Consider the following 24,792-nt stretch of genomic DNA (forward strand, 5'->3'; position numbering starts at 1 on the left):
TGCTTTAAGCCACCCAGCTCCTCTATTCCACGACCTCTCTCCTTACCCACAATGAAAAAAGATAATGATTGCAGATTATTCAACCGCCCCATGCCAACTGGATATTTCATTTCATACCCCTTATCAAAATAAATATGTCTCAAGTTGATCAAATTTTGAAGTTCTTTTGGAAACTCTTCTGGATAGAGATCGTGCATTCTTAATGTTTGTAGGTTATAAAGCTTGCCAATAGATTGGGGGAGCTTGTTGATCGTTGTTGCTGAAATATCTAGATATATACCTTAAGTGTTTCAACTTTCCAATTGAAATTGGCAACTCATCAATACACACCCCCTGAAATTGTAAGACACGTAAACCTTTAAATCTTGGTAAAATGTTACTAGAAACTCCACTTTCAAAAACATTGAGCGCAGTTTATGAATATTTCCTTTCGGAATTCCGTGTAGTGTTGAGGTTGAAATCTGCGGCATATGTCGATCCTCATTGGAGTCCTTGCTCTTTGATTTTGATACAAGCTCTGCAAGATCATGCACAAGATCGTGCATTTTGCAATGGGTAATCACATTAATGCCATCCTTTCTAACATCTTGAAAAAATGAGTTCGCTAATAGAATATTGAAATATTTGTTTCCTACGTCCTCCATATCTAGACTACTACTGTTGGTAGAAGGGTGAAGCAATCCTTGAGCCATCCAAAGTTCAATCAAGCAATCCTTTTCAATTGTGAAATCTTTTATGAACATTGAGCAATAGGCAAAGCATTGCTTCAAAGATGACGATTTCAATTCATCAAAACTCAACTTCAAAACTGACAATATTCTTTCTTCTTCTTCACGTAAATCCCATATACTACTTTCTTGAATTGACCGCCATTAATCACTCTTTTTGGAGAGCATCATACCTCCCAAAATCTGTTGGTACATGAGTTTGAATCACAATTAAATAATAATAGCGTAAAACTAATAATAATGCATCATACCTCACAAAATCTGATGGTACATGAGTTTGAATCATAGCATAAAATTTATAATAACTACAGTACACAATTCACATTTTAATCGAACATGACTACATTTCAATGAAAAATAAAGTCATCAATTTAAGAAAACTAACAAACAAATGTAGACCATAACTAGTACAAAAGTAATATCTTTCCATTTTTCTGATTTTCCCTTGATCGATTTCAATAATAGTTTTCCAGCATCACTTTTTTTACATCAGAATTTATTAAATATAAGATTCATATTTATTCCACAGATATACCTTTGCCATAAAGGGTAGACCTCCACACTTTTTGGCTATGTCCCTTCCAATTCTCTCTTGATCTTCACTTAAAGGAGCACTCCTAACTGAAAGCGCTATATTCTTCAATATGAGCCAACATTCATCATCTTTTAGTTTTCTCAGATCACGCATGGGAAGTGTCTGGACGATCGATGCAACACTAGCACTGCGAGTAGTGACAAGGATGCTGCTTCCTTGAGTATCTTTGATATTTAACAAACAACTCATCAAATCTTCCCATTTTTTACCATCCTCGTTCCATACATCATCGAGAATGAGAAGATATTGTTTTGGAGGTTTTCACATATTGCTGCCTTACCTTTTACCCCAGCCTTTGCTGGTTCAAGATACTCCAAGATCCCACTTAAAATTGTCTTGACGTCAAAAGGGGTAGAGACACATATCCATATTTTTTTGTTGAAGTACCTATCTATCTCATTTTCATGATATATATTGCTTTAGCCAAAGTGGTCTTTCCCAGGCCTGACATTCCCACAATGGCCATAACACAAGGATGAGTCTCTCGATTGTTGCTTGAGTTGATTAAGGCTGTAACTATATCCGACACAAGCTCCTCCCTTCCGACAATGTACTTTTCATCCAAATCAAAGACGGAGACAGTTTCCCTGTCAAGTACCAGTCCTACATCACGAGAGGTTGCATCGATGAATGTCTGCCTAGCAAATAGCCCAACACTAGCGGCCTCATTCCTCAGATTCGCCAAAGATGCATTGATCTTCTTAATTTTGTGTGCAATTTTGAGACGAAATGCAACAGGATTGTGGAGTGAAAAGAAGTTGAGTACCTTTTTGTTCATTTGGTTTTGGAGTTGTACCTTACGCCGGAGAAGCTCATATCCGTAGTCATCCAGCACATCATCAGCATCATGGGCTATGTCTTCAAGCTTCTGCACCCACATTTCTACAGCTTCACCCCCGAACTTGTGATTGTTCCGCATCTCGTAACATAGCTTCTGTCACTGACAATGATTCACGCAGAGTTGTTAGCTCTCCTTGGAATCCCCATACAAGACTGATTTCTTGAGCGGCAAGTGAAGCAACTTTCTTCACTATTTCCTTTGCACCAAAAGTAAAAAATTCCGCCATCTTTTTTTCTCTACTACTTATGAAGACCAAAACGCATAACAAGATTAAAGGCGCAAAGTATCTCTCCCCAGTCCTGAAGCTTACTATGAATCCATAGACGAACTTATAATATAAACAATGTGTATACAGATGCCGTGCAAGTTTGAATCACATCTCCTTTTCAAAGCATCAAGGAAGGTGCCCAATAAGTTTCATATTCAAACTGTGAATATGATATAGGAAAGACTTGGCTAATACCTAGCCGGCAGAAGCAATTAAATTCATTTTAATTTTAAAGTCAATACCCCTTTTATAAAATTAAATAAATAAATAAAAAGTAAATAAAGTCAATCCTCAAAATTCAAACATGTTGGCACGATGATTAGATGCAAAATTATAAAAATGAAATCCGACTAATATCTGAAAGTTGTAGAGTTTTTCCATGGCTGTTTGTGTAGTGTAGCTGACCCACAAAAAAACTTTTAGTACCTCATCATCTGACCAAGTCCATGGTTAAAGCAGTTAAGTTGCGGACTTGCATTCCCATAGAAATGGTATGGGAGACTTTCCTTTCCTAAGGATGTTTTATGCAGATGTCGTAGGATCCTATGGTTTTTAGTTGTTTGTTGTTTGGGCAAATGCCATTTCTTCCATAAAATGAAATAAAAAGAAAAGAAAAGTTTACAGTCGTTGCACAAAACCATATGGTCCATATGTAGTATGAATAACAGGAATCGAAAAAATTGAAAAATAACGCAATAGTAACAGTCTCAACCTGCGTTTTGCTTAATTTAATTACACAATCTCAGATTTTTAATCGTTCTCCACATCTATGAAACTTCAAGAGCCAGTTGAGTCAAGAAAAGAAGCATATTTATCTCTACAATTATACAATGTGAATGGTACTTGTACATGTTCCTAGGCTCTCAAAGCCTCCTTCTAAGTGACCACAAACTATCCAGAATTCACAATCCACTTGGGAAAGGTAAAGAAGACTATACAGAATTTACATCTCACAACATGCTTTTAGTATATCCTTGATATCTGGATCATCCCCGGCTTCTTTATCCTACTCCAATAAAAAACAAAAACAAACATGGAATTACACAGCAGCTACAAGTCACTAGCAAAAGAGGTATCTTAATATCAACTCATTTGTATGCTTTGAAAACTATATGCCTACTTCCCTCTATTCTGTTCTCTTATTAATCAAAATGAATTGTCTTGTGTTATCAGCCAATATTGCCACATTATCTAGTGTTTAAAAGTTTCAATAGGAACTTTAAACAAGTTCCAGAACTTGTTAGCCACAGACAGTCATGAGTAAGTTCATGTCTTAACTCGAAAGAGAATAACCTTCGAAGGCTCTACTTGTACATATTGAGTCATTTGAATTCTTTAAGAACTACACATGTACTTCCAGTTATTCTGTTCTCCAAATCAAACTGGATAGTCTTGAGTTATCAGCAAAATATTGCCAGATTATCTGGTGGTTTGAAGTTTCAAACTAAACTGGTTAAAACTGCATGATTAACCAACAAGGCTATTAACTCCAAAGAAAACAGAAGGATAGGAGACTTGCCTTGTGTATGTACAGGATGTTGCTTTTACCAGGACCCGCAACTAGAATTCCACCTTGCTGCCTGCCAAACAAACAATGCCACACATGTAAAGCTTGTGTTAATTACTTGCTAGGAACAAAAATTGTAATAGAAGGTTACAACTTGTAAATATTCTCATGATTAGACTTATATAATACTTGTGGTAAGATGGATATACGGACATACCAGCCGCCTCTGGCCACGGTGTCCTGTTCAAAAGAAAGTTTCCAGTCTTGCCGGTAACCCTCCATGTACAACTCTATTATCTTAAGACCTGCCTAGAATGTGGCAGAAGCAACTTAGATAAGAAGTCCTACTTTCTGTAAGAAAATCTTAGAAACTTCAGAAGCACCCCTTCTAGCTATAAGCACCTAGTACGTCTATGCATTGTCACATTAAAAAAAAAACATACAATGTTGCTTACGTACTTTGGGAGTAAATGTGGTTAAGACCCCAGAAACAAATCTCAATGCCTCGTATGATGAGTGACTCGGATCTGCATAAACTTCTGGAATGAAAAAAAAAAAAAAAACGAAGTTCTGTGACTGGGATGCCTTCAGAGGGAGAAAAAAATTATAACAGAATTAGTAAAAGCCCTTCTGAAACTTACCTCCTTTGAACTTTGTTTGCTCAGCGAATGCTTTTCCCTACAACAAGTTACTGCATATGGTTATAACAAAGGTTTATAGCATTTGCACCAAAGAGTAAATCAGAACAAGAAATAGATAATGAAGCCTTGGCTAGTGAGCTTTGGCAAGGTTCAATTCACAATCTAGTACAAACTACAAAGTGTTAATGATAAGAAGTGCTCTTCCATATTTTTGCCATGTCACATCCCTGAATTTACAGGGAAATAGCCGAAATTACGAGACTCCCTCCCTTCTACAGATGGCAGATGGAAGTCATACATCAACACAGAAATGTAAGAACGTGACATCACCACCTCTACCTACCTATTTAAAGATTAATTAAGCTAACATGCTTATCTATTTTGGTTAATTGTATATGATTTCTAAGAGCAAACCTGATCAATGCTACCAGGTCCAATCAAAACAAGTGCCACACCAGATGCATCCATTATATCCTGTCAACATATGAAATGTGTTTAAGGCAAGCAAGCTAGAGAGGCAGTACCCTTGTGTTGTTTTAAGGCAATTAGGCATCCCCTATTTCTGTAATTGACAAGAATCCCATCCAATGATTACCATATAGCAAAACTTATTCAAATTTGTAATGCATATAAATTTGCATCATTAAAATATAAACTAAACAAGTTGATGACAAGCATGTATCAAATTCTATCCAGTGATAAATTATTAATGGGTAATTACCTTCTTTGATGCAAGATAGTCAGCCCGTTTGCGGCAAAATACGCATCTGAAAATTAAACAAAAATTTAATTTTTAACCTATTTAGCTTAACAATTACTAATAATAATAAAACTTAGCAGAAAATGAAATTACTAAGCAAAACTTTATTGCAGATTATACTAGTTCAATTATTAATACTAGAACATTACCCGAAATGGCGGGCAAATGCGATGACAGCTGTCCTATCTTTCCACAAATCCGAAATCGGAATTCCATTTCCATTCAAATCAAACACCTTCACCGTCTCCAATAAACTCGCTGCATCTTCACCGTTCAAAGAAGACTCGGTCCCTGTTCACATCCACGCACGATTACAACAAAATAGATAAAATATGTAATTGTTTTCTTTTCCATCAGTTTCTCGGAAACCAAACAGGCTATTAGAAAACGAAAACTTGCCTGGAGAGCCAGAGACTGCAGATCCTACGACGTGGCTTTGCCGCGGTGAGAATTTGATCAGTCTCTTGCAGCTATTGAGATTGGGAAGAAGGCTGCCGATATTCAGATTCGAAATTACAGGTGTCGAGGGGCAATTGGTGTTCCTCTTTGGAGGGAGTGAGGTGGAGTATAGTGTTGCAGAGAGAGTAACCGCCATGATTTCTCAAAGGAAAGAAGCAGCCGAGTAAGTGGCGACGTTACGACCGTTGGTGTATTTCATTATTTTATGGGAAACGAGGCTACACGTGGCAACTCGTGATCTGTCCCTTGAACAAAACATTACGAACGACAAGTCGTTTTCGGTATGATAAAAAAAAAACAACGACGTTAGGGTTGCGCGGCATAAAACCAAACGCTTCTAACTTCCAACCAACTTTCTCAGTCTCTCTCCCATCTCTCTGCAAACTTCGGCATTTCAATGGCGGCCTTAACCCGCCTATCAAAGCCCTCGTTCACATCACTTTCCTCCGTCTCACGCATAAGCCGGTGCTTGTACTCGGGCATAGCACCGGAGCCCAGCTCTCATGGCGCTTCGCCATATAGCCCACGATTGGGGCCCAAGCCCAACCTCTCGGTCAAGGACCCCAAGGATCGAAACATACAGTGGGTCTTCTTGGGCTCACCGGGCGTGGGCAAAGGCACGTACGCCAGCCGCCTGTCTAATCTCCTCGGCGTTCCTCACATCGCCACTGGAGATCTCGTCCGCGAAGAGCTCGCAGCCTCTGGGCCTCTCTCTAAAGAGGTTTTGATTCTTTTGATTGCTCGTTTCTTCTTTTTTTTTCTTTCTCAGATCTGCATTTTTTTTGGGTTTTGATCTTTTTTTTTGTGTTCTTTGTGTGTGTTGCAGTTATCGGAGATTGTGAACCAGGGGAAGTTGGTTTCTGATGAGATTATAATAAGCTTGTTGTCGAAGAGATTGGAGGCTGGGGGAGCTAAAGGGGAACTGGGTTTTATTCTTGATGGGTTTCCTCGAACCATAAGACAAGCGGTAAGTGTCTTAGCTGTTATACACTTGTACTGTAGAGTAAGATTTGAACTGTATAATGTGATTCAAAGTAAGATGAAGCTCGTAAATTGATAATTCTAGGTGGGTTTGATGTGATCTGATTTAAACTATTTGTATTGATCAAATGAGTAATGGATTACTGAATTGGTGAAATGTGCTCAAGGATTGATTGTCTGTATGTGTGTTAGGAAATATTGGAAGGGGTTACAGAGATTGACCTGGTGCTCAATCTGAAGCTCCGGGAAGATGTGTTGGTTGAGAAATGCCTTGGGAGGAGAATGTGTAGTCAGTGTGGGGGAAATTTCAATGTGGCCTCCATTAATGTTAAGGACTCGAATGGGAGTCCTGCAATTAGCATGGCTCCGCTTCTTCCACCTCCACATTGTATGTCAAAGCTTGTTACTCGAGCCGATGATACTGAAGAAGTAGTTAAACATCGGATTCATGTATACAATGAGAAGGTATTTCTTTATTCTCATATCATGATTGACCATGGAAACAGTTGAATAACATACGTAAATTCAAAAGGGCTTATAGGGTATTTTCTAGTGCTGGTTGCATGTTGTATTCAATTGTCTTTTTGATGGTTTGCATTCCTAATGGATAATGCAGAGTCGGCCTGTAGAAGAATTCTACCGTAGTCGAGGAAAACTGTTGGAGTTTGATTTGCCAGGAGGGATCCCAGAGTCTTGGCCAAAGTTGCTTGAAGTTCTTAATCTTGATGAATACAAGGAGAAGCAGTCTGCTGCAGCATGATTTGTTGCATTGCTCCTTTAAAGGTGAATATGTGATTCTCTAGACGCGTAAGGTGCGAGCTAGGGTCTATGGACACTTTCAATTTTTTGGTCTGTTGTTTTCTCGTGGAGAGAATTCAGTTATATTGCATTTGAAGAGAGTCGTTCCACTAGTATTGTTTGGTTTAGGGATGATTTATTTACTAACAATTTTGTGGCAGCAATAAGCTTCAGGAGAAGAGGCTAGATAATGATACTGTATTGTATTGTTGTAACTTATGATTGATTAATATAGCAAATTGCGTCTTGTGGGGCACAATAAATGAGGGAATTTTTTTATGGCCCTCAACTTAAACTTGTTCCTATTATTTCTTTTCATGTTTGCCCCCTGCGACTTTATAAATTTATTTCAGATGAGTTTGGTATAAGATGAGGCAATCATGCTAAGATATGTTATGAATATGATACAGGTCCATTATGGCAGGGTCTTTGGTTGTTATATAGTTTTGTTCTTCTACCTATTCTTTTCCAGATCCCTCGTGCAGCTGGCCGAGTTGATTGGCTCAAGTACTGCCAATCAGCAAGTTATCAGCTGCAGATATTGAATTTCAGCACAATACCAGCTCTTGACTGCAGAAGTTTGAGCGGTGCAAGATAGAATGTGCTGTACATTGTACCAAAGTAGTTCCTTTTAAACTTGATGCGCAATTAGGTTATAGTGATTTTGTTGTAAATCAATGTGGTTTCATGATTGTGCGTGCGTTCCCCCGTGTGTTTTGAACGGTACAGTCGTTTGGTGATACTTTGTCGCTTTCACCGACAGCAGAAACCTTGAAAGAAAGAAAGAAGAAGAAAAATTGTAGAGAAGATTCATGTTTAATTGTTGGTGTACCTTTACCCTTTATGGTTTTCTGGTTATGGCTGGCTGCATGTTGATAGCTACGTTGCATGCACTTCCTAGTGCTTGAACGCTGCGAATCTGTCCATGACAAAGATTGTATATGTCCTTGGAGTCGCATCAGTAAATTTTTCATGAAATTACAAAATTATATGATCTTTCTAACTTTAAAATATATATTTTTCCCTCATTCGAAATGTTCTCCAGCCCCCTCCCTCCCCTTATCCAGTTGTTATGGCCTTTTTTATATAAAAAAATCTGGTAAAGTTTCCTGCAATCGGCCAATATGATACCTTAAACAACAGAGCATCCTGGCGGCTGAAAATCCAAACAGAGCATCCGGATCCATGATATTAAGCCTTTTTTCGGTTTCCATCAAAGAAAATAAAAGTGAAGCTTGACGTTTTTGATAAAGAACATTAGAGGCTGATCTGATATGCGAAACCCTGAATTCTGTGTCACACACAATGAATATTCCTCCTCCTCAACCTCATCTACGCACTTCATGTTTGTTCCGGCCTCCATTTTGTCCACTGGATCATGATGCATGGTTCCAAATGAAGTAATGGTTTTGTGGTGTCTGTTGAGAAGGATCTCTGTGAATCCATGGAATCGCAATAATATACTTATATAGCCCAAAAGCATCTCCTCAGGAATATGAGCAAGCTCTCTGAGACCACAGCTTTCTCTCCTCCACATAATTTTCCACCACTTCTTTATCTTTTGGCATCTTCATAGTTGGATAAGATTTGAAGTCAGTAGGGCCAGTTCCCAAAAGAAGATAAATATATGAGGTATATTCTACAAAAGGTAAGCACTATCCAGCAGGCTCTGTGCATGAAAGCTCAGAAAAGTCAATTTGTATGGGCTGTCCTTTAGCCAAAAGTACATAGTGACAACTTGAAGAGGCTCCTGCCTACCATTTTCTGAAAATTTATTATTATTGTTAAGAAGATATCTCCATCCAAAATATTAAATTCTGAAATATAGAAACAGTAAGTGGGATGCTGAAAATAAAATTATAATGGATTTGTTGAGAGTTATATGATCTTAGACTTAATCCGTGATTACCCAAAAGTTCAAATCAATGAAAAATGAATGTAGTGCAGTCCATTCTAATCTAACTTTTAAATAATTTGAATGCAAAGGCGCTTGTAATTTAAGTGTTTAACAACGTTCATTGCTACACATGAATTCTTAGTTCAGTTTTAGAGCATAAATTAATAACTTAAATCAACAATGTTGACAAGGGCATTTCTGAATAAGTTACATAATCATATATTTAACCATCGTGAAACTTAAATGAGATACATAAATTATAATTAAAAAAATGTTAGCATTACCTTTTGATTAAAAAGAATCTCATAATACATCCTATTTTAGTTTGTGACTAGTAAAATTTGAAACTGATGAACTTTTTGAGAAGAAGACAATTTAACTATTGGACAAAAAAACTAAGGAAATTACTTCTAGCATATCAGGATAGTTACCATGCACTCCTTTTTATTTTGTTTTATTCCATGAAATGGTGTGATGATTGAGTTTGAATGTCAATAAGACCTTTCATAAGTGGCAATATAAATCAAAGAAATTTTTTTTATAGAATCTTTCTTATTGAGAGAAGCGATAATATGCTAAACTCTCACATACTATACAAATACTAAAACTCGAACCTAAAACTTTACAGAGTAAAGCAATTGTTCTAAATCAGTACACTAGTGAGTTTTTTGCAAATAAAAAAAAACCTTAAACCAGGCCCCAAGTGTTCCTTGCAAGTTGCAACACCTTAATCACACTCTCATTTAGATATTTAAGGATATTTTTACTCATATGATGACATGCCAAATATTCAGACCCAAAAAAGGAAATGGCCCAAGCGTGTGGACAACTAACGAAAATTTAACACGTCACCACCGCCACTTCCACCACTACCAACCACATGGAAGATATTTGGCGAGTAGGCAATCCATGAAAGCGACGTTTCCCCTTCCGGTACTCGCCATCCAATACCGCCACGTGTCGAAAACCAGATCTCCGAGATCTTCAGAAGTGCCAAGCGAGCCCTTGCACTCACTGCTTTAGATTTCGTCCACCTCAGCAGCCCTCGGCCCCATTTTCTGCCAAGCTGGAAATATCTCACATCTGACGTGGCTTTCTCGAACGTTCTACTTCTGCATCTCCACCCTTATTTTGTCCACGTCGTCAGTCGCTGAGCACATCTCGCAGCTCCATATCTTTTACTCATCTCTCTCTCTCTCTTCTCCCTCTCTCCCTGGACGAAAGGATCGCCGATTATCTCTCTCGTAACTGTTTGCAGTCTTATGTTTCTTGGTCCAGTCAAGCTTGTCCCAACTCTGCAAAGATAGTACAAAAATATCTAAGAAATATCCAAGTTCAGATATTTTTTGAAGATCCAAACTAAGATTTTCGGAATTATTGTTTGACCATATTGTTTTTTTAGTACAATGATTTTCTTGGTAATTTCGGTTTGGATCTAGCTCAATTATGGCGGTTAATGAAGCTTTGCAGGTGATTTCTTCCATGTTACTTCTTTGATTTTATACTTCTCTTCTCTGTGTTTTTTTTTTATTGCTTTGTATTATGTACCTGGCTACTCTGGTTTAGATAATTTGAAGCTCATCTAGGTTCATCCATATCATTTATAGTTGTTGAAGATTGGCGCTATGTGAGATTTTTAAATCATCATTTCTGTTGATTCTCTGCATCTTTCAATTATTTGTAGATTAATAGTGTTCCAAGTTCTCAATTTCAAATTGTTTGGATTTTTTTTTTATAAAAAAAATTGTGCATACTGGTATCATCTTATCTTTAAAAGAAAGAATTTGATGTTAATGCTTTATGGTGTATTTTTTTTACTGATATGGTGTTCTGGTCATACAGGGTGAAAGCAATTTGTTGGGTTTCAAGCCGTTTTTAGCCAGCTAACAACATCTGGTGTAAATTGGCATCACTTGTATATATATTCGGTTATGGATTATCATTTGACATCACTTTGTAACCGGTGAATACCCATTGTGTTAGGTTTAGAAGGGTCTGTAGTTGCAGAGGTTTGGTTTTTGCAGCCAACGCTATGCGCCATTCTTTTTCCCGATTCAAGAAGTTTTTTTTTCAATCTGAACTTGGGCCGTTTTTATTACTAGTCTTTTGTCTGACTGATAGAGTATCCTGATGAGTGTTGATAGTGATGAGGATAGGCAACTGCTGAAGCTGAATCACCGTTCATGGGACGGGAAGGAAAGGGTTAAGAATGGAGTGGTGGATGAGGAAGGAAGGTTAGTTGAGGAAGATGAGTCGAAAAGTAATGGAATAGCTGGAGATGTAAACGGTGGGGAAGGAGGGGCTGTTCAAGTCCAGGCTGTTAAGCAACAGCTTCAAGGGTCAACGGTTTGCTGGGAAAGGTTTCTACATGTTAGGTCTCTTAAGGTTTTACTGGTGGAATATGATGATTGTACTCGCCATGTTGTCACTGCACTGCTTCGCAATTGCAGTTATGAAGGTTAGTGATTTGGCTTCTGAGACACCTAGTGCTTCACATGTATGACTATATCCAGACACTACTGTTTATGAAAAAGTGAATGGATACATTATCAACTTTATCGGGTTGAGTTTCCTGTTAACTTGACTTTCAGGGTTCACATGTACAAGCTTTTGTATTTTGTCGTTTTTAATGTGGATGCTATGATCTTTCATGCTATCATATGCTTTTGTGATTACTGGAAAGCATAGATGTATATGTTGTTGCATTTGAAAAAAAATATAATTAATGTTAGTTTTCTGTCATTTGCAAAATACATGATGTCTGTATCCATATATCTCTTTTATTTCACATGCACACACACAAATATCATATATTTACTTGGTGCATCAATTACATCCTTTTTGTATATTTATCTTTTAAAATCCAGGATTTGATGCTTAATTCTTCGTATTTTCAGTGACTGCAGCAGCAAATGGATTGCAAGCATGGAAGATTCTTGAAGATTTGACTAATCATGTTGATCTAGTCTTAACTGAGGTAGTTATGCCGTGCTTATCCGGTGTTGGTCTTTTAAACAAGATTATGAACCATAAGACGAGGAAAAATGTTCCTGTGATTAGTAAGTTTTTTGTTTTTGTTTTTTTTTAATTTTATGCCCATCTCAATAACATTTGTATTGAGTAGTGATACTCTGTTATAAGTTTTGAGTTATGCCAGCTTAGAAACTATTTTGAGATTTGTGTGCAGTGATGTCATCTCATGATTCAATGGGTCTCGTCTTTAAGTGTTTGTCAAAGGGTGCTGTTGACTTTTTAGTGAAGCCTATACGAAAGAATGAGCTTAAGAACCTCTGGCAGCACATTTGGAGGAGATGCCATAGTGTGAGTCATTATGACTTTCCATTCTGGTATTAGAATGCTTGCCACAAGTCTTTGTACTGCTGTTCAGTTCTTTGTATTTTCCTATTTTTTTACCTTCCTCAACTGATTATAAAAAGTAGTTTTCACTTCACATGCTTTACTTTTCTCCTGTTTTGTGAAGGGTCTTTTTTTTCTCTTGAGATTATTGTTGAGCAGTGCCATTGTTAATGAGAAGAGCTTTTTATTTTTATGATGATATTACATAAGTTTATATTAAATATGTTTGCTTAATGGTTAGTAATTTTGTTTCACGTTGCAGTTTATATTATGTTTCTTAATTTTCTTTGTATGACTAGTATCTAAACTTTCTTTCAGTCTAGTGGTAGTGGAACTGGAAGTGAAAGCGGCACACAAACTCAAAAGTCTGTAAGATCAAAAAGTGTTGCAAAGTCTGAGAACAATAGTGGAAGCAATGACGAGGAAGATAATGAGAGCACTGGTTTGAATGTTGGAGATGGAAGTGACAATGGGAGTGGCACTCAGGTATGGTAGTTATTGGATACTTAAAGATCTTGGATGGTGCATACCTATTATTTGAATTTTCACATTAGTCAGGAGAAGGGAATGTATACTCCTCTCAATAGAATAATTGCAGCTTTACTTCTTTTCGGATGTGTGCATCAGTTACTCTTGTTTTGCAGCTCTTATTCTTAAGTTGCTAAAGGGATTGATAATGCTGGTCCTGCTGAGGATAGCGTATGATTTAATTCTTTTTAATTGAATTGTAAGTGTTTGTATTAGGTTTTCAGAAACTGATGACGGGTTTACTATCCTGTAAGATAGCTTGTAATTGCCTTTGCTTGTTTATAGTTTTGACTCTTAACTCTGGAGTCCAGACTTAGTTATTATGAGAGTCCTAGAAAGTGCAGGTTACTGTTTTAATAGTGTAAGTACTGTAGTTAGTTATGCATATTAAAGTCAATACTAAACAGTGCCTATTGGTAATCAATGGAAGTTCCTTCAATAACTCTTGTTTAGTAGGTTTCAAATTGTGAACAGGTTCACACCAGTAAAGGAGCATTGCTGTCAATCAATTTAAGGATTAGTCCACAATTTTGCAGATATGCAAAAGAATATAACACTTGGGATAAGTTTTGTTTTTTTTTGTTTTTTTTTTGGACGAGTAACACGGATCATCACCTCAAAGAAAAAATTAAGAAAATAAAGTCATAGAATGACCCAGACTCATAGATGTGTACACTGCAGTCTCACTGTGTTAGTGTTTCATTTTACAGAGTTCCTGGACAAAAAAAGCTGTAGAAGTTGACAGTCCGCGACAAGTTTTCTCATGGCACCAGGTAGCTGAGTGTCCTGATAGTACTTGTGCCCAAGTAGTTCACTCAAATGCTGAATCACTTGGTAACAAATTGGTCCCTCCAGCTGCAACAAGGGAGTGCCAACAACAGAAGGAACATGGTATTCCCGGAATTATCTAAACCTGTGTGGTTCTGTGCATCCTATTCAAATGTTATGTGCACATACTTGTTTTACTTTCATAGTGATTAGGCTGTTTTTTTATTCAGACAACTTTGCAATGGGAAAAGATCTAGAGATAGGCCTATCCAGTAATAGAGATTTACAGCGTCAGCACGCTAATGACTTTTCAACCAAACCAGCAGGAACAAGACAGAATAATCTGATTGAGATAGGTTCTGGTGAATTTGACCACCAGATTGATAAGGGGCAGCTGAAGTTCAACTATGAGAGTCTTTCCAGTAAGCCAAAGTATGATGGTGCTACTATAACAGGTGTTGTCACTGATCCCACAGATCCCCTGATGGACAGCACACAATTCGAAGCTTCTAACAGACAGTATAAGGCCTTAGACAGAAGCACTAAAGCCAATAGTAATACTCATGAACCATCCGTGGAGCTCAGTTTGAAAAGACTTAGAGGAGTTAAAGGCACTGAGACAACAGTACAGGATGACCGCAATGTCTTAAGACGTTCAGACTCTTCAGCCTTTTCAAGGTATGAGGAACACAAGGACTTGATATTGCTATTGTCTACTGATAAAGTGGAAGTTTGAAACAGTTGTCTTGTACGTTCTCTTGAAATTTCTATGTGGTTACCCCTAGCATATTTCTTCCTGTGCAGGTATAATGCAGCCTCAAATGCTAACAAGGCTCCTTCTGGGCATGTTGGAAGCAACTCTCCACATGATAATAGTGGGGAAGTTACAAAAAAGGAATTTTTTCGCGATATTCGACCTCATTCAAGCGATAACCCTCCCAATCAATCCTCAAATGGAGGCAGCAATAACATTGACATGGGCTCCACAACTAATAACGATGTTCCCAAATCTCAAGTTATAAACAAGTCAGCAGCAGCATCCACTGTCCAACTTTTGCATCCATCGTCTACTTTCCATCCTGTGAAAAAGGACCTTAAGAGTGCTACCCAGCAAGTTTTAGTAGATAATGCTAATAATGTGGCGGCGACAGTATTGGCTCAATCAAGAGATGCCCAGAAGCAACTCCAAATTCAGAACCTCCATCATGATTATGATCACTGTCAGGTCCATCGCCATGTTGTCCACACCATGCAAGGACAACACCTGCCTGAACATAATGATTTATCTTTGAAGAAATTGGCTGTAGCTGCTCTGCATTGTGGATCGTCCAATGTTCTGAGTGGGCCTGTTGAAGGTAATCCCGGAAATTACAGTGTCAACGGAAGTGCTTCAGGCAGTAACCATGGGAGCAATGTGCAAAACGGAAGCAGCACTGGAAAAAATGTAGGTGGTACAAACATGGAAAGTGATGTTGCTGGGAAAAGTGGAAGTGGTGATGCTAGTGGAAACCAGAGCGGAAATAGGGTAGATGAAAACAAGGTCAAGCAAAGAGAAGCTGCCTTGACCAAGTTTCGTCAGAAAAGAAAGGAGAGATGCTTCCGGAAAAAGGTGACTAATTTTCGGTTGTTTCATCCTAATGCTAGATCTTAATAAGTGGTTTAGCAATAATTTAGGTGTTCCTTCTTCTCGAAATTGTTTTTTAAATTACCTCCACTCATTTCTTCTCCCTATTTTCATTTCAAAAATTTCTTATCCGTATTTGCTCTTCCAAGGAAGGCTTGTTAAATTGAGTGCTTCCTGTTTGCGCAACATTGATGTGAATTGAGTAAGTTAAATCTGTTAAATGCCTCCTCTCTTGCATGCTTGATTTCCTTTAGAATATTTGAACAGAACTCATCAAAACAGAAACGAAATGTAGACGGGTTTGCTGAATTTGGTTTTTGGTTGGTTTTTCAGGTTCGGTATCAAAGCAGAAAGAAACTGGCAGAACAACGACCTCGCATTCGGGGACAATTTGTGCGGCAGACGGTGAGCGAGAACACGGTCAGGACAACAGATAGCTAATCCAACACTTCCGATAAAATAGGGTTGAAATTCGGTGTACTTGTGAGTTGTTATCAGTTACATGTATATGTACATTTCTTGCAACTCTTATGAGCGAGGTGCATGGTAAATATTCATGTAAAGAATTGGAGGTGTTGGAGGTGAGAACTCTATAAGACAGACCACACCTTGAGATGCATTCCATTATTGTGGATTTCAAGATGCTTCTTTTACACAGGAGGCCATCGGCTTTCTGCGATCAGAGTCTTTCTATTTGGTGTGGTGTTATTTTTTGACCCTACCCTGGCAATTATGGAAATTTATTTTCCTTTTAAAAGAAGAAAAAAGCCTTTTTAATTCCTATCTAGATTCTATGTTATTCTAAATGCTATTTTTCCTTCATTATTTTTTCCCCAAATCTCATATTTTTCATTTCATTCTTCCCTTCTATTACTGTGGAGACTAAACCAAGAAATGGGTGTTCTCTAGCTTCCAGCTGACAGTACTTAAAGAGACAATCTGGGCCAGGCCCAAGCTTGTTTGTGATTGATTTTGTTTTGGTACTTGGACCTCTAATGTACCCAAAAAATAAAATAAAAATAAAAAACCACCTTAAATTTTAGCACAATTGAATCATCATCCTCCTCCCGTGACATGCAATGCTTTCAGGAACGGACCCATAGTGGGGTCAATGGAGTCAAACGACCCTATGGACTCCATGAATGTTTGACCCTATGGACTCCATGAAAGCAAGGTAGAAGGTCCCTTTGAATTGGGGTGTGACCCCATGAATGGCTGAAGGGAGGAGTTGCAGATACTGAGGAAGAAGAAGCTGAACAGGAAATCTGTTTTTTTGTTTTAAAGAAGCTGGCCAAAACGGCGTCGTTTTGGCCCAGCAACGAATTTTTTTAAAAAACTCGCTGGCCAAAACGCCGTCGTTTTGGACCAGCAGTAACAAATTTTTTTTTTAAAGACCTGGCCAAAACGACGTCGTTTTGGTCCAGGTCTTTAAAAAAAAAAATAGAACAGATTGTATAGCTGCTGCACAGACAGGGGCGGATCCATGTTGGGACAAGAGGGGTCAGACGACCCCTTGGAAGTCTGAAAAATTGGCAACGGAGTCCATGGAAGCCCCCTTGGACCCAGGCTGGAAGCCCCCTTGTATGCACACAATGTGCTCGACGAAATGCCCCAACAAAATTCCCTTTGCAGCTGCGCGCGCTGCGCGTAATTTTTTTTAAAAACTGCCTTACCAAACGACGTCGTTTGGTCAAGGCTCAGTCAAAATTTTTTTTAATTGACCTGGCCTCAAAACGACGTCGTTTTGGGCCAGGTTAAAAATAAAAAAATAAAAAAATAAAAAACAGAACAACACACACGCACAGCACTGCACAGATTCATTTTCTCCTTCATTCCCAATTCCACAGCAGCCCCTCTCTTCCCATCCTCTCAAACCCTAACCTCCCAACCTTGGACAACCTCCATCAACTCTTCACCGGTGGCCCAGTGCCGATCACCACCACCTTCTACCGCCGTCCGCCGCCCATTTTTTAAACTACAAGTAAGCAAGCATGGAAAATCTGAAATTAATAATTATAGTGATAAAAATTATATTGTTGATATTGATTTGTTTTTTTTATGTAATGAAATTTATGAATATAAATCATATTGATTGATTGAGTTTATGCTTGAAATTTATGGATATGATTCATGTTGATATTTTTTTTTTATGTAATTAAATTTATGGATATGAATCATAGTGATAATCATATTAATGTAGATTGATTGAGTTTATGTTTGATTGATAATATGAATTGATTGGGTATATTAAATATTGATTGCTATTTTATATGATAATTTGGTATATTGAATATTGATTTATATGGGTTTAGGGAGTATATTGAATATTGAGAGTGGGTTATTGAAATTTTCATATTCATATGATAATTTGGATAAAAATTAATGATTGATTGAATTAATTGATTTGTAGATTTATGGAACGATTCTTTAAAAGAAAATTATCTACGGATAGTTCTTCTCTGTCTAATCCGGGTAGTTCAAATGCAAGACCAATTGAAGTAGATGAGATCTTAGCTAATCTTCAAGCAGACCCTGGACTAAGAACTCGAATGGCGGATTATAGTCCTAATATTCGGGATGAGATCCGAAGAGCATATCTACAAAAGAGACCTTGTCAACCTAGAAGTTATAAATTCCCACAAACTAATCAATCAGGAATTAATAGACGCTTCATTGCTCATTGGTTTGATGATCATGATTGGTTGGAATATAGTATTGCTAAAGATGCTGCGTTTTGTCTTCATTGTTATCTCTTCAAATCTAATTTTGATCAAGTGGGTGGTGATGCATTCACTGGGGTAGGCTTCAATAATTGGAAGAAGGCGAAAGAAAGATTTAACCTTCATATTGGACCGGTTGGTAGTGTTCACAACCAAGCTAGAGAAGTTGCTTACAATTTGATGCATCAAACTACACACATTGAAACAATTGTGATCAAGCAAACAAGCCAAGCTCGCACGGCTTATCGCACTTGCTTGAATGCATCACTTAAGTGCACTAGGTATTTGTTGCGGCAAGGGCTTTCTTTTCGTGGTCATGATGAAAGTGCACAATCAAGTAATAAAGGGAATTATTTAGAGCTCTTGCAATTTCTTGCGGATCATGATGAAAAAGTTAAGGCCGTTGTGTTGGAAAATGCTCCGGAAAATTTAAAGTTAATAGCTCCTTCAATTCAAAAAGATCTTGTCAATTCTTGTGCCAAAGAAACCATTGATCTTATCTTGAGTGATGTAAAAGATAGATATTTTTCAATAATGGTGGATGAAGCACGTGATGTTTCAATAAAGGAGCAAATGGCGATGGTGTTGCGTTATGTGAATGACAAAGGACAAATAATTGAAAGGTTTGTGGGGGTTCAACATGTAACCGACACTACTTCAAGTGCACTAAAGGAAGCAATTGATGAATTCTTTTCTTCCGCGAATTTGAGCTTTTCCAAGCTACGAGGACAAGGTTATAATGGAGCTAGCAATATGAGAGGTGAGTTCAATGGCCTTAAGACAAAGATTTTGAGAGAACAACCTTGTGCATTTTATGTTCATTGCTTTGCTCATCAACTTCAACTAGCTCTTGTTGCGGTAGCAAAGAAAAACATTGATGTCAACTCTTTTTTCACAACGGCTAATAGTTTGGTTAATGTTGTTGGAGCATCTTGTAAGCGCCGCGATGCACTTAGAGCACAATACCAAGAAGAGCTTGTGAGAGCTTTTGAAGATGATTGTCTTATAACGGGGCGGGGCTTAAATCAAGAAAGGACTCTCATACGTGCCGGCGATACACGATGGAACTCACATTATGGTACGTTGATTAGTATCATTTCTATGTTTCCTCTGTGGTGAATGTGCTTCAAATGATTGTTGATGATAATCCTAATGATAGTTCGGGTGAAGCCTATAAGTTATGGAGAGAAATACAATCTTTTGAGTTTGTGTTTCACTTATTTGTAATGAAAGCTATATTGGGAATAACAAACACTTTGTCTCTAGCATTGCAAAAGAAAGATCAAGACATTGTGAGTGCAATGAATTTAGTGAAAACATGCAAGGAAAACCTGCAGTTGATGAGGGATAATGAGTTTGAAGAATTGGTTGAGCAAGCGTAATGCTCCAATGAAGACAAATTATCATCGTTATCGTGTGGAGATCTTTATTCATGTAATTGATGGGCAACTTGCGGAGTTAAATGATCGCTTCAACGAGGTAAGTACTGAGTTACTTACTTGTTTGGCATGCTTGAGTCCAAAAAATAACTTTGTGGCTTTTGACAAACGAAAGCTAGTTCGTCTTGCTCAATTTTATCCTTATGATTTTTCGGATAGAGACTTATTGATGCTTGAAGATCAACTTGGTGTTTATGTTCATCATATGCGTTCGAGTAGTGATTTTTCTCAATTGGAAGGGATAAGTAGTCTTGCGGAAAAAATAGTGGAGAAAGGAATGCATGAAATATTTCCTTTTGTGTATTTGCTTCTTACGTTGGCTTTGGTTTTACCGGTTGCAACTGCATCAGTGGAGAGGGCATTTTTCGCTATGAATATTATTAAAAATCCACTTCGCAACAGAATGGGAGATCAATGGTTGAATGATAGCTTGATTGTTTACATTGAGAGAGATGTTTTTGCTTGTATTGATAACGAAATTATAATGCAACGTTTTCAGAATATGAAAACTCGTCGTGGACAATTGTAACTTGTATTATTGGTTTTGTTATGAATTATGAATGGAAGTACTATCTTTCTATCTTTTTAGCATTATTTTCTTTGTAGAAAAATTTCAGAACTTTTACACTAAGCCCCCTTGGCTACATAATCCTGGATCCGCCACTGTGCACAGACCTTCCTCCCGAGCTTTCATCTCCAAAACACCTATTTTCTAAACCCTCAAACCTAAATCCCCAATCTCCACCCCCCACAAACCTTTAACCCTCTTCCCCACCAAGCCTTTAAGCCCCAAATTCTCCATTGTACACTATGACCCTACGACATAAAATTTCTGGGTCTGTCCCTGAATGCTTTTTACTTTTAATGGTCAAAAAATGAAAATTAATTCTACAAGAAGTTTGTTTTTTCCCAGGTTCAGAGCCAGAGTTCTTAAGAAGGGCAAACTGAGAGTCGAACTTTTATTGTGGACATAGATGTAAATGTTCTACCACTAAAGTTATAAGCGCTTATGTAATCAGTTGGACTTACAGCATAGGTGCCAGTTACACATTCCCTTTCTTTTTGGTTTTTGCTGGTATATCTATTAGTTTGGGGATTAAAGAATGTAGATTGTTAATTCAGAACCCGTGAGCCTTTGTTTGAGGACAAATGCGATGCTTTGCTTGTTTTTTTCTCCCTTGTATGTGGGAATGTCTTAAAGTTTCTAGTCATTGGTCGGGTTCGGGACTCTGCATTCTTCCCGTGCCACATGAACAATCCAAAAGAAAAAAGAAGAAGGCCAGCTCATTGCTAGCAGCACTATAAAAAAAATACAAAATAAAAGCATCTTTCAGGATTAAAAAATTATAAAAAATATGTAAATTAATGACATAATTATTCAATTTACCGCCAAATCAAAACCCAAAAGACATAACGCCAACCAGCAAACAAACAACGTAGCAAAACCTAACAGCTAAAAAACAAAGTAAAAAAGACGAAACACAATTACACACAACAAGGGTCTTACAAAAGAGGAGAATATATAAGTACACACAAAGTTCAACCAACTAAAGCATTAAAACTGGAAATTCTGATGATCCACATTACATAGTATTTTAAAACAATCTAAATATTTCCGAATCCAACCAACACAGTTTGTCGAATTCTAGTATCACTTCGTCCTAAGATGATCCAACACATAGTTAAGTAATTATAAGTAAAAGCATCTTATAGTCTTTCGTATCCAAATTGCATCTTAAGTTTTAACTGTTCGGACGATATATACATACATATTTAATAATACATGAAATTTGAACTTCTCACACCTTTAACAAAGCGAAGACTAAATATTTTTATAAACATCACCGCACTTAACTGATTTGGATAGAAAGCGACATACTCCTTGTTGAGGGTCTTTTAGAGCATTCAAAAATGGTATTCAATTGATAAACTGGGGAAGATTAATCTAATCAATATACTAATTAATATAATTATGTACGAAACTTATAAAAATACATAGTAGTAATAAGTTTCACTGGTGCTATGATCCTGACGTGTGGTGGGGACCGCACCATATATTAATGTTACTGTACGATTTGTTTGACAAATCTTTATTTCGTGGAAGAATTGGGGCCATGTCCATAATTGGTGTATTGAAAACTTAGAATGATTTTCTGGTACCGGGGGCAGTAGTAGCCCATCGTAGGTTGATTCTAGTCATGGTGCCCAAGCAAGTAAGAGACCTTACCTAACTCACTAGTGGCTCTTCACTAGCTAACCTATGATGAACCTACCACCTCAAATGTGATCTTTCAGAAATTTTAGAATTAGAGTAGCACATGAATAAATGGCTAACAGTTATTTACACATACGCAAGTAGTTGAATTTAACATTCCTCTACAGTATTATTTTAAACAAGTAACATGTTCTTTAATATATGCGTATAACCTTCATTCATTTTTTTATCGTCACATGTATAAATGATTAATAATTTTCACATGTGTGAACGAGTGATCCTATCATTCATCTGCAGTGTTATTCTAACAGATTCCTTATCCTAATTAGGATGTGTGAAGAGCTTAATTCGTTTTTGGCTAACATAAACTATTTGCAATGACTTTCTTACCTCATTTGGTTCTCTGTAGGGATGTCAATTTGTCCATATGAAGATTTTAATAACCTTTGATAAAGGATAAAAGGCAGGCTTTGTATATTGGAAGCGGGCGGTGGCTGACCGCTTCCATTTACCTACCGACTATGGCACTGCAGAGTTGGAAAATAAATCAAAACCAGACCAGTGTGGCCACTAATAACATGTTTTTCAATGCAACAAGAAAATCCCCAAAATTGTCTTATGCAGACAACAAAAATGGCCCTCTACCTCTAAAGTTGTCATCATCACATACTTTAAAATCCAAAATTTATACGTAAAATTATATATATCTATATATATGCATAATATCATTACTGTGTGAATATCATGTATTTTTTACTAACCCTCCTTGTTATCCTATTTGTTTATAATGATGTCGACACAATAATAACGTGCGGACGTTCGGATGAGAGAAGAACTGTGAATATATGTAGGTTAAGATATTAATATCTTTAATCCTGATCTCCATCAAAATAAAAATACAATTTTAACATTTTAAAAGCTAGCTTATGCCACCTCTGAAAATACTCAAATTTAAACACCGCCTACACATATTCATATAAAATATTGTTACATATTCATTATGAAAACTACATATAAGCATTAAATTTTATGGCAAGACAGATCCATTGGCACCTGTATCTCTATCAATAAATTCTGTACCAGAAATTAGCAAAAGACCAAATATAGAAAAACAAAACAAAAAATTCTGGACCAAAAATAATAAAACAATAAAACATTAAATTGAGACTGGCACGTGCGGGGGCAAACACAAGTTGCAGCTACCAGTCAGGGGCGTAGAATTTTAGTTTAGTGATTGAGACGGTGAATACCGCCACGTGTCCCCATCCTCCCAACTAACTTTCCAAAGGCTAGAAAGAAATCTTCAAAGTTCAAATCAAACCCTGAAAAGAGTCAAAACCCTATGCTCATTGCTACATGCCAAACACTTGTCTCAAGACAATATATGTATTTATTTCAAAAACCTCCAAACTTGGCTTCATTCATATTCCAAGGGCAAAGCTGATTGAGTTTTACAATAAATACTTAATATATATATATATTTATTTATTTATTTATACAAGCGATATTCTTCTTTAAACTAATCTAAATTACTAGAAGAACGATCTGAATTCGGGTGCAGAATGAGAAATACATTCGCTCTAACCAATTAAAAATTTCTTAAAAGTTAGACTCAAGAGCTCTCATCAACCAATAAGTCACTTGGCTTATAATATTAACCAGCAGAACCAGCTAAGTTATATTAAAATGGATATTGAAATTTTATTAATAAAAAGATAAATATTATAAGAAGATCTAGATGACAAACGATGTTATATTAAAATAATTTGAAAACTGTTATTGGCATTCGAAAAAAGTCATCAAGTATTTTTTTTATTTATGTAATGTATATATCCTTTAGATTTTTATAAAAAAGGAATATACGATGATTTTTTTAGAATACTAATCATTTAAGTAAAAAGAGAGCAAGTAACATTATGATACAGAGTTACATGGATACATAATCAATTACCAACTAATTGTACATGTATGCATTCCTTTATTCAATGTGCTAAAGCCATTTGCATTCACATCATTGCAAAAGTCTATAGTCTCCATGAAAATTATTGGTTGTACATGATTGAAACTTTTTGCACTTCAAAAGTTATCATCATAACTTCATACCTATCCAGAAGACAAGTGCCTCAAAAACTATGTGATTGTGTTCTCACTAACTCACTATAGAGATTGATAAAACAAGAAGTAAAAGACGAAATGCTTCGAGAGAGTTAATTAGATAATTTAAATTATAATGAACTAAAGAGTGATAATATAAGTTAAGCCAGTTGGTTAGAGTAGTGAGTCCGTTCCCTTGCACCTAAGTTCGTGTTCCTCTTTTTGAATGGTAAATTAACTTAGAGTATTTAGACTATCGCTTATACAAACAAAAACCCACACACATATAATCCAAATTATTAATTGGAAGAACGAAAAAAAGGGGTAGGGTTTCAGAATGGAAGAGTGTATACTTTTGTATAATATATGCATGCCAGATAAACTGGCTGGGGCTGAAATGAACCTAATCTCTCTGCCCCCACCCTATCCCTCAACTCTGTGGCAACTTCATATACTGCTAGAACAAAATCGACAGAAGTTTTCAGATTTTATATACTTTTTTTTTTCTTTCTGCTTATAGCTTTTGCCAATGGGGTTCATATTTTGTGCCGTCTGGTTGTACTCTTGTATCT

General features: G+C 36.9%; 4 protein-coding genes and 1 pseudogene across 12 annotated transcripts; 3 read left to right on the forward strand and 2 right to left on the reverse strand.

Moving 5' to 3' along the window:
• Positions 847 to 2,402, reverse strand: LOC18773777 (annotated as a pseudogene).
• Positions 3,130 to 5,991, reverse strand: LOC18775132 (thioredoxin-like protein AAED1, chloroplastic). Of its 2 annotated transcripts, XM_007208134.2 has the most exons (9): positions 5,740 to 5,988; positions 5,490 to 5,631; positions 5,302 to 5,347; positions 4,995 to 5,054; positions 4,581 to 4,617; positions 4,399 to 4,478; positions 4,157 to 4,248; positions 3,952 to 4,012; positions 3,130 to 3,438 (listed from the first exon to the last, which is right to left on the reverse strand). In XM_007208134.2, the coding sequence occupies exons 1-9, from the start codon at positions 5,933 to 5,935 to the stop codon at positions 3,376 to 3,378; spliced, it is 777 nt and encodes a 258-aa protein (XP_007208196.2). In that variant the 5' UTR covers positions 5,936 to 5,988; the 3' UTR covers positions 3,130 to 3,375. The 2 variants fall into 2 exon arrangements, with proteins under 2 accessions (XP_007208196.2, XP_020421760.1); XM_020566171.1 differs by lacking the exon at positions 4,995 to 5,054 and having other exon boundaries at positions 5,740 to 5,991.
• Positions 6,114 to 8,398, forward strand: LOC18775078 (adenylate kinase 1, chloroplastic). The gene is made up of 4 exons (XM_007205599.2): positions 6,114 to 6,520; positions 6,626 to 6,766; positions 6,973 to 7,245; positions 7,397 to 8,398. The coding sequence occupies exons 1-4, from the start codon at positions 6,197 to 6,199 to the stop codon at positions 7,538 to 7,540; spliced, it is 882 nt and encodes a 293-aa protein (XP_007205661.1). The 5' UTR covers positions 6,114 to 6,196; the 3' UTR covers positions 7,541 to 8,398.
• LOC18772615 (two-component response regulator-like APRR7) lies at positions 10,626 to 16,535 on the forward strand. Of its 6 annotated transcripts, none has more exons than XM_020567459.1 (9): positions 10,626 to 11,933; positions 12,373 to 12,534; positions 12,663 to 12,796; positions 13,151 to 13,318; positions 14,071 to 14,251; positions 14,359 to 14,806; positions 14,933 to 15,737; positions 15,902 to 15,954; positions 16,086 to 16,535. In XM_020567459.1, exons 1-8 carry the CDS (start codon positions 11,606 to 11,608, stop codon positions 15,917 to 15,919), a joined length of 2,244 nt encoding a protein of 747 aa, XP_020423048.1. In that variant the 5' UTR covers positions 10,626 to 11,605; the 3' UTR covers positions 15,920 to 15,954; positions 16,086 to 16,535. The 6 variants fall into 6 exon arrangements, with proteins under 6 accessions (XP_020423048.1, XP_020423051.1, XP_020423047.1 ...); XM_020567462.1 differs by having other exon boundaries at positions 15,906 to 15,954; positions 16,086 to 16,136; XM_020567458.1 differs by lacking the exon at positions 15,902 to 15,954 and having other exon boundaries at positions 10,628 to 10,945; positions 11,318 to 11,933.
• Positions 17,469 to 20,502, forward strand: LOC109949549 (zinc finger MYM-type protein 1-like). 3 transcript variants are annotated; one of them, XM_020565444.1, is made up of 3 exons: positions 17,469 to 17,733; positions 18,163 to 19,550; positions 19,739 to 20,502. In XM_020565444.1, the coding sequence occupies exons 2-3, from the start codon at positions 18,167 to 18,169 to the stop codon at positions 19,852 to 19,854; spliced, it is 1,500 nt and encodes a 499-aa protein (XP_020421033.1). In that variant the 5' UTR covers positions 17,469 to 17,733; positions 18,163 to 18,166; the 3' UTR covers positions 19,855 to 20,502. The 3 variants fall into 3 exon arrangements, 2 of the variants coding, with proteins under 2 accessions (XP_020421033.1, XP_020421032.1); XR_002271999.1 differs by lacking the exon at positions 17,469 to 17,733 and having other exon boundaries at positions 18,091 to 19,550; positions 19,739 to 19,951; positions 20,071 to 20,502; XM_020565443.1 differs by lacking the exon at positions 17,469 to 17,733 and having other exon boundaries at positions 18,091 to 19,550.

This window comes from Prunus persica, chromosome G6, assembly GCF_000346465.2.
Source record: "Prunus persica cultivar Lovell chromosome G6, Prunus_persica_NCBIv2, whole genome shotgun sequence".
NCBI lineage: Eukaryota > Viridiplantae > Streptophyta > Magnoliopsida > Rosales > Rosaceae > Prunus > Prunus persica.

Bases quoted from the DNA above. Each gene is read 5' to 3' on its own strand.
- LOC18775132 (XM_007208134.2), bottom strand. From the start codon at position 5,935: ATGGCGGTTACTCTCTCTGCAACACTATACTCCACCTCACTCCCTCCA. The intron at 5,348-5,489 runs GTAATGTTCTAG...TTTAATTTTCAG, and splicing joins GCATTTGCCCGCCATTTCGG to ATGCGTATTTTGCCGCAAAC. The intron at 4,479-4,580 runs GTAAGTTTCAGA...TTTTCATTCCAG, and splicing joins GCAAACAAAGTTCAAAGGAG to AAGTTTATGCAGATCCGAGT.
- LOC109949549 (XM_020565444.1), top strand. From the start codon at position 18,167: ATGGAACGATTCTTTAAAAGAAAATTATCTACGGATAGTTCTTCTCTG. The intron at 19,551-19,738 runs GTACGTTGATTA...CTTTGTCTCTAG, and splicing joins ACGATGGAACTCACATTATG to CATTGCAAAAGAAAGATCAA.
- LOC18775078 (XM_007205599.2), top strand. From the start codon at position 6,197: ATGGCGGCCTTAACCCGCCTATCAAAGCCCTCGTTCACATCACTTTCC. The intron at 6,521-6,625 runs GTTTTGATTCTT...TGTGTGTTGCAG, and splicing joins CTGGGCCTCTCTCTAAAGAG to TTATCGGAGATTGTGAACCA. The intron at 7,246-7,396 runs GTATTTCTTTAT...TGGATAATGCAG, and splicing joins TTCATGTATACAATGAGAAG to AGTCGGCCTGTAGAAGAATT.
- LOC18772615 (XM_020567457.1), top strand. From the start codon at position 11,606: ATGAGTGTTGATAGTGATGAGGATAGGCAACTGCTGAAGCTGAATCAC. The intron at 13,319-14,070 runs GTATGGTAGTTA...TTCATTTTACAG, and splicing joins ACAATGGGAGTGGCACTCAG to AGTTCCTGGACAAAAAAAGC. The intron at 15,738-16,085 runs GTGACTAATTTT...TTGGTTTTTCAG, and splicing joins AGAGATGCTTCCGGAAAAAG to GTTCGGTATCAAAGCAGAAA.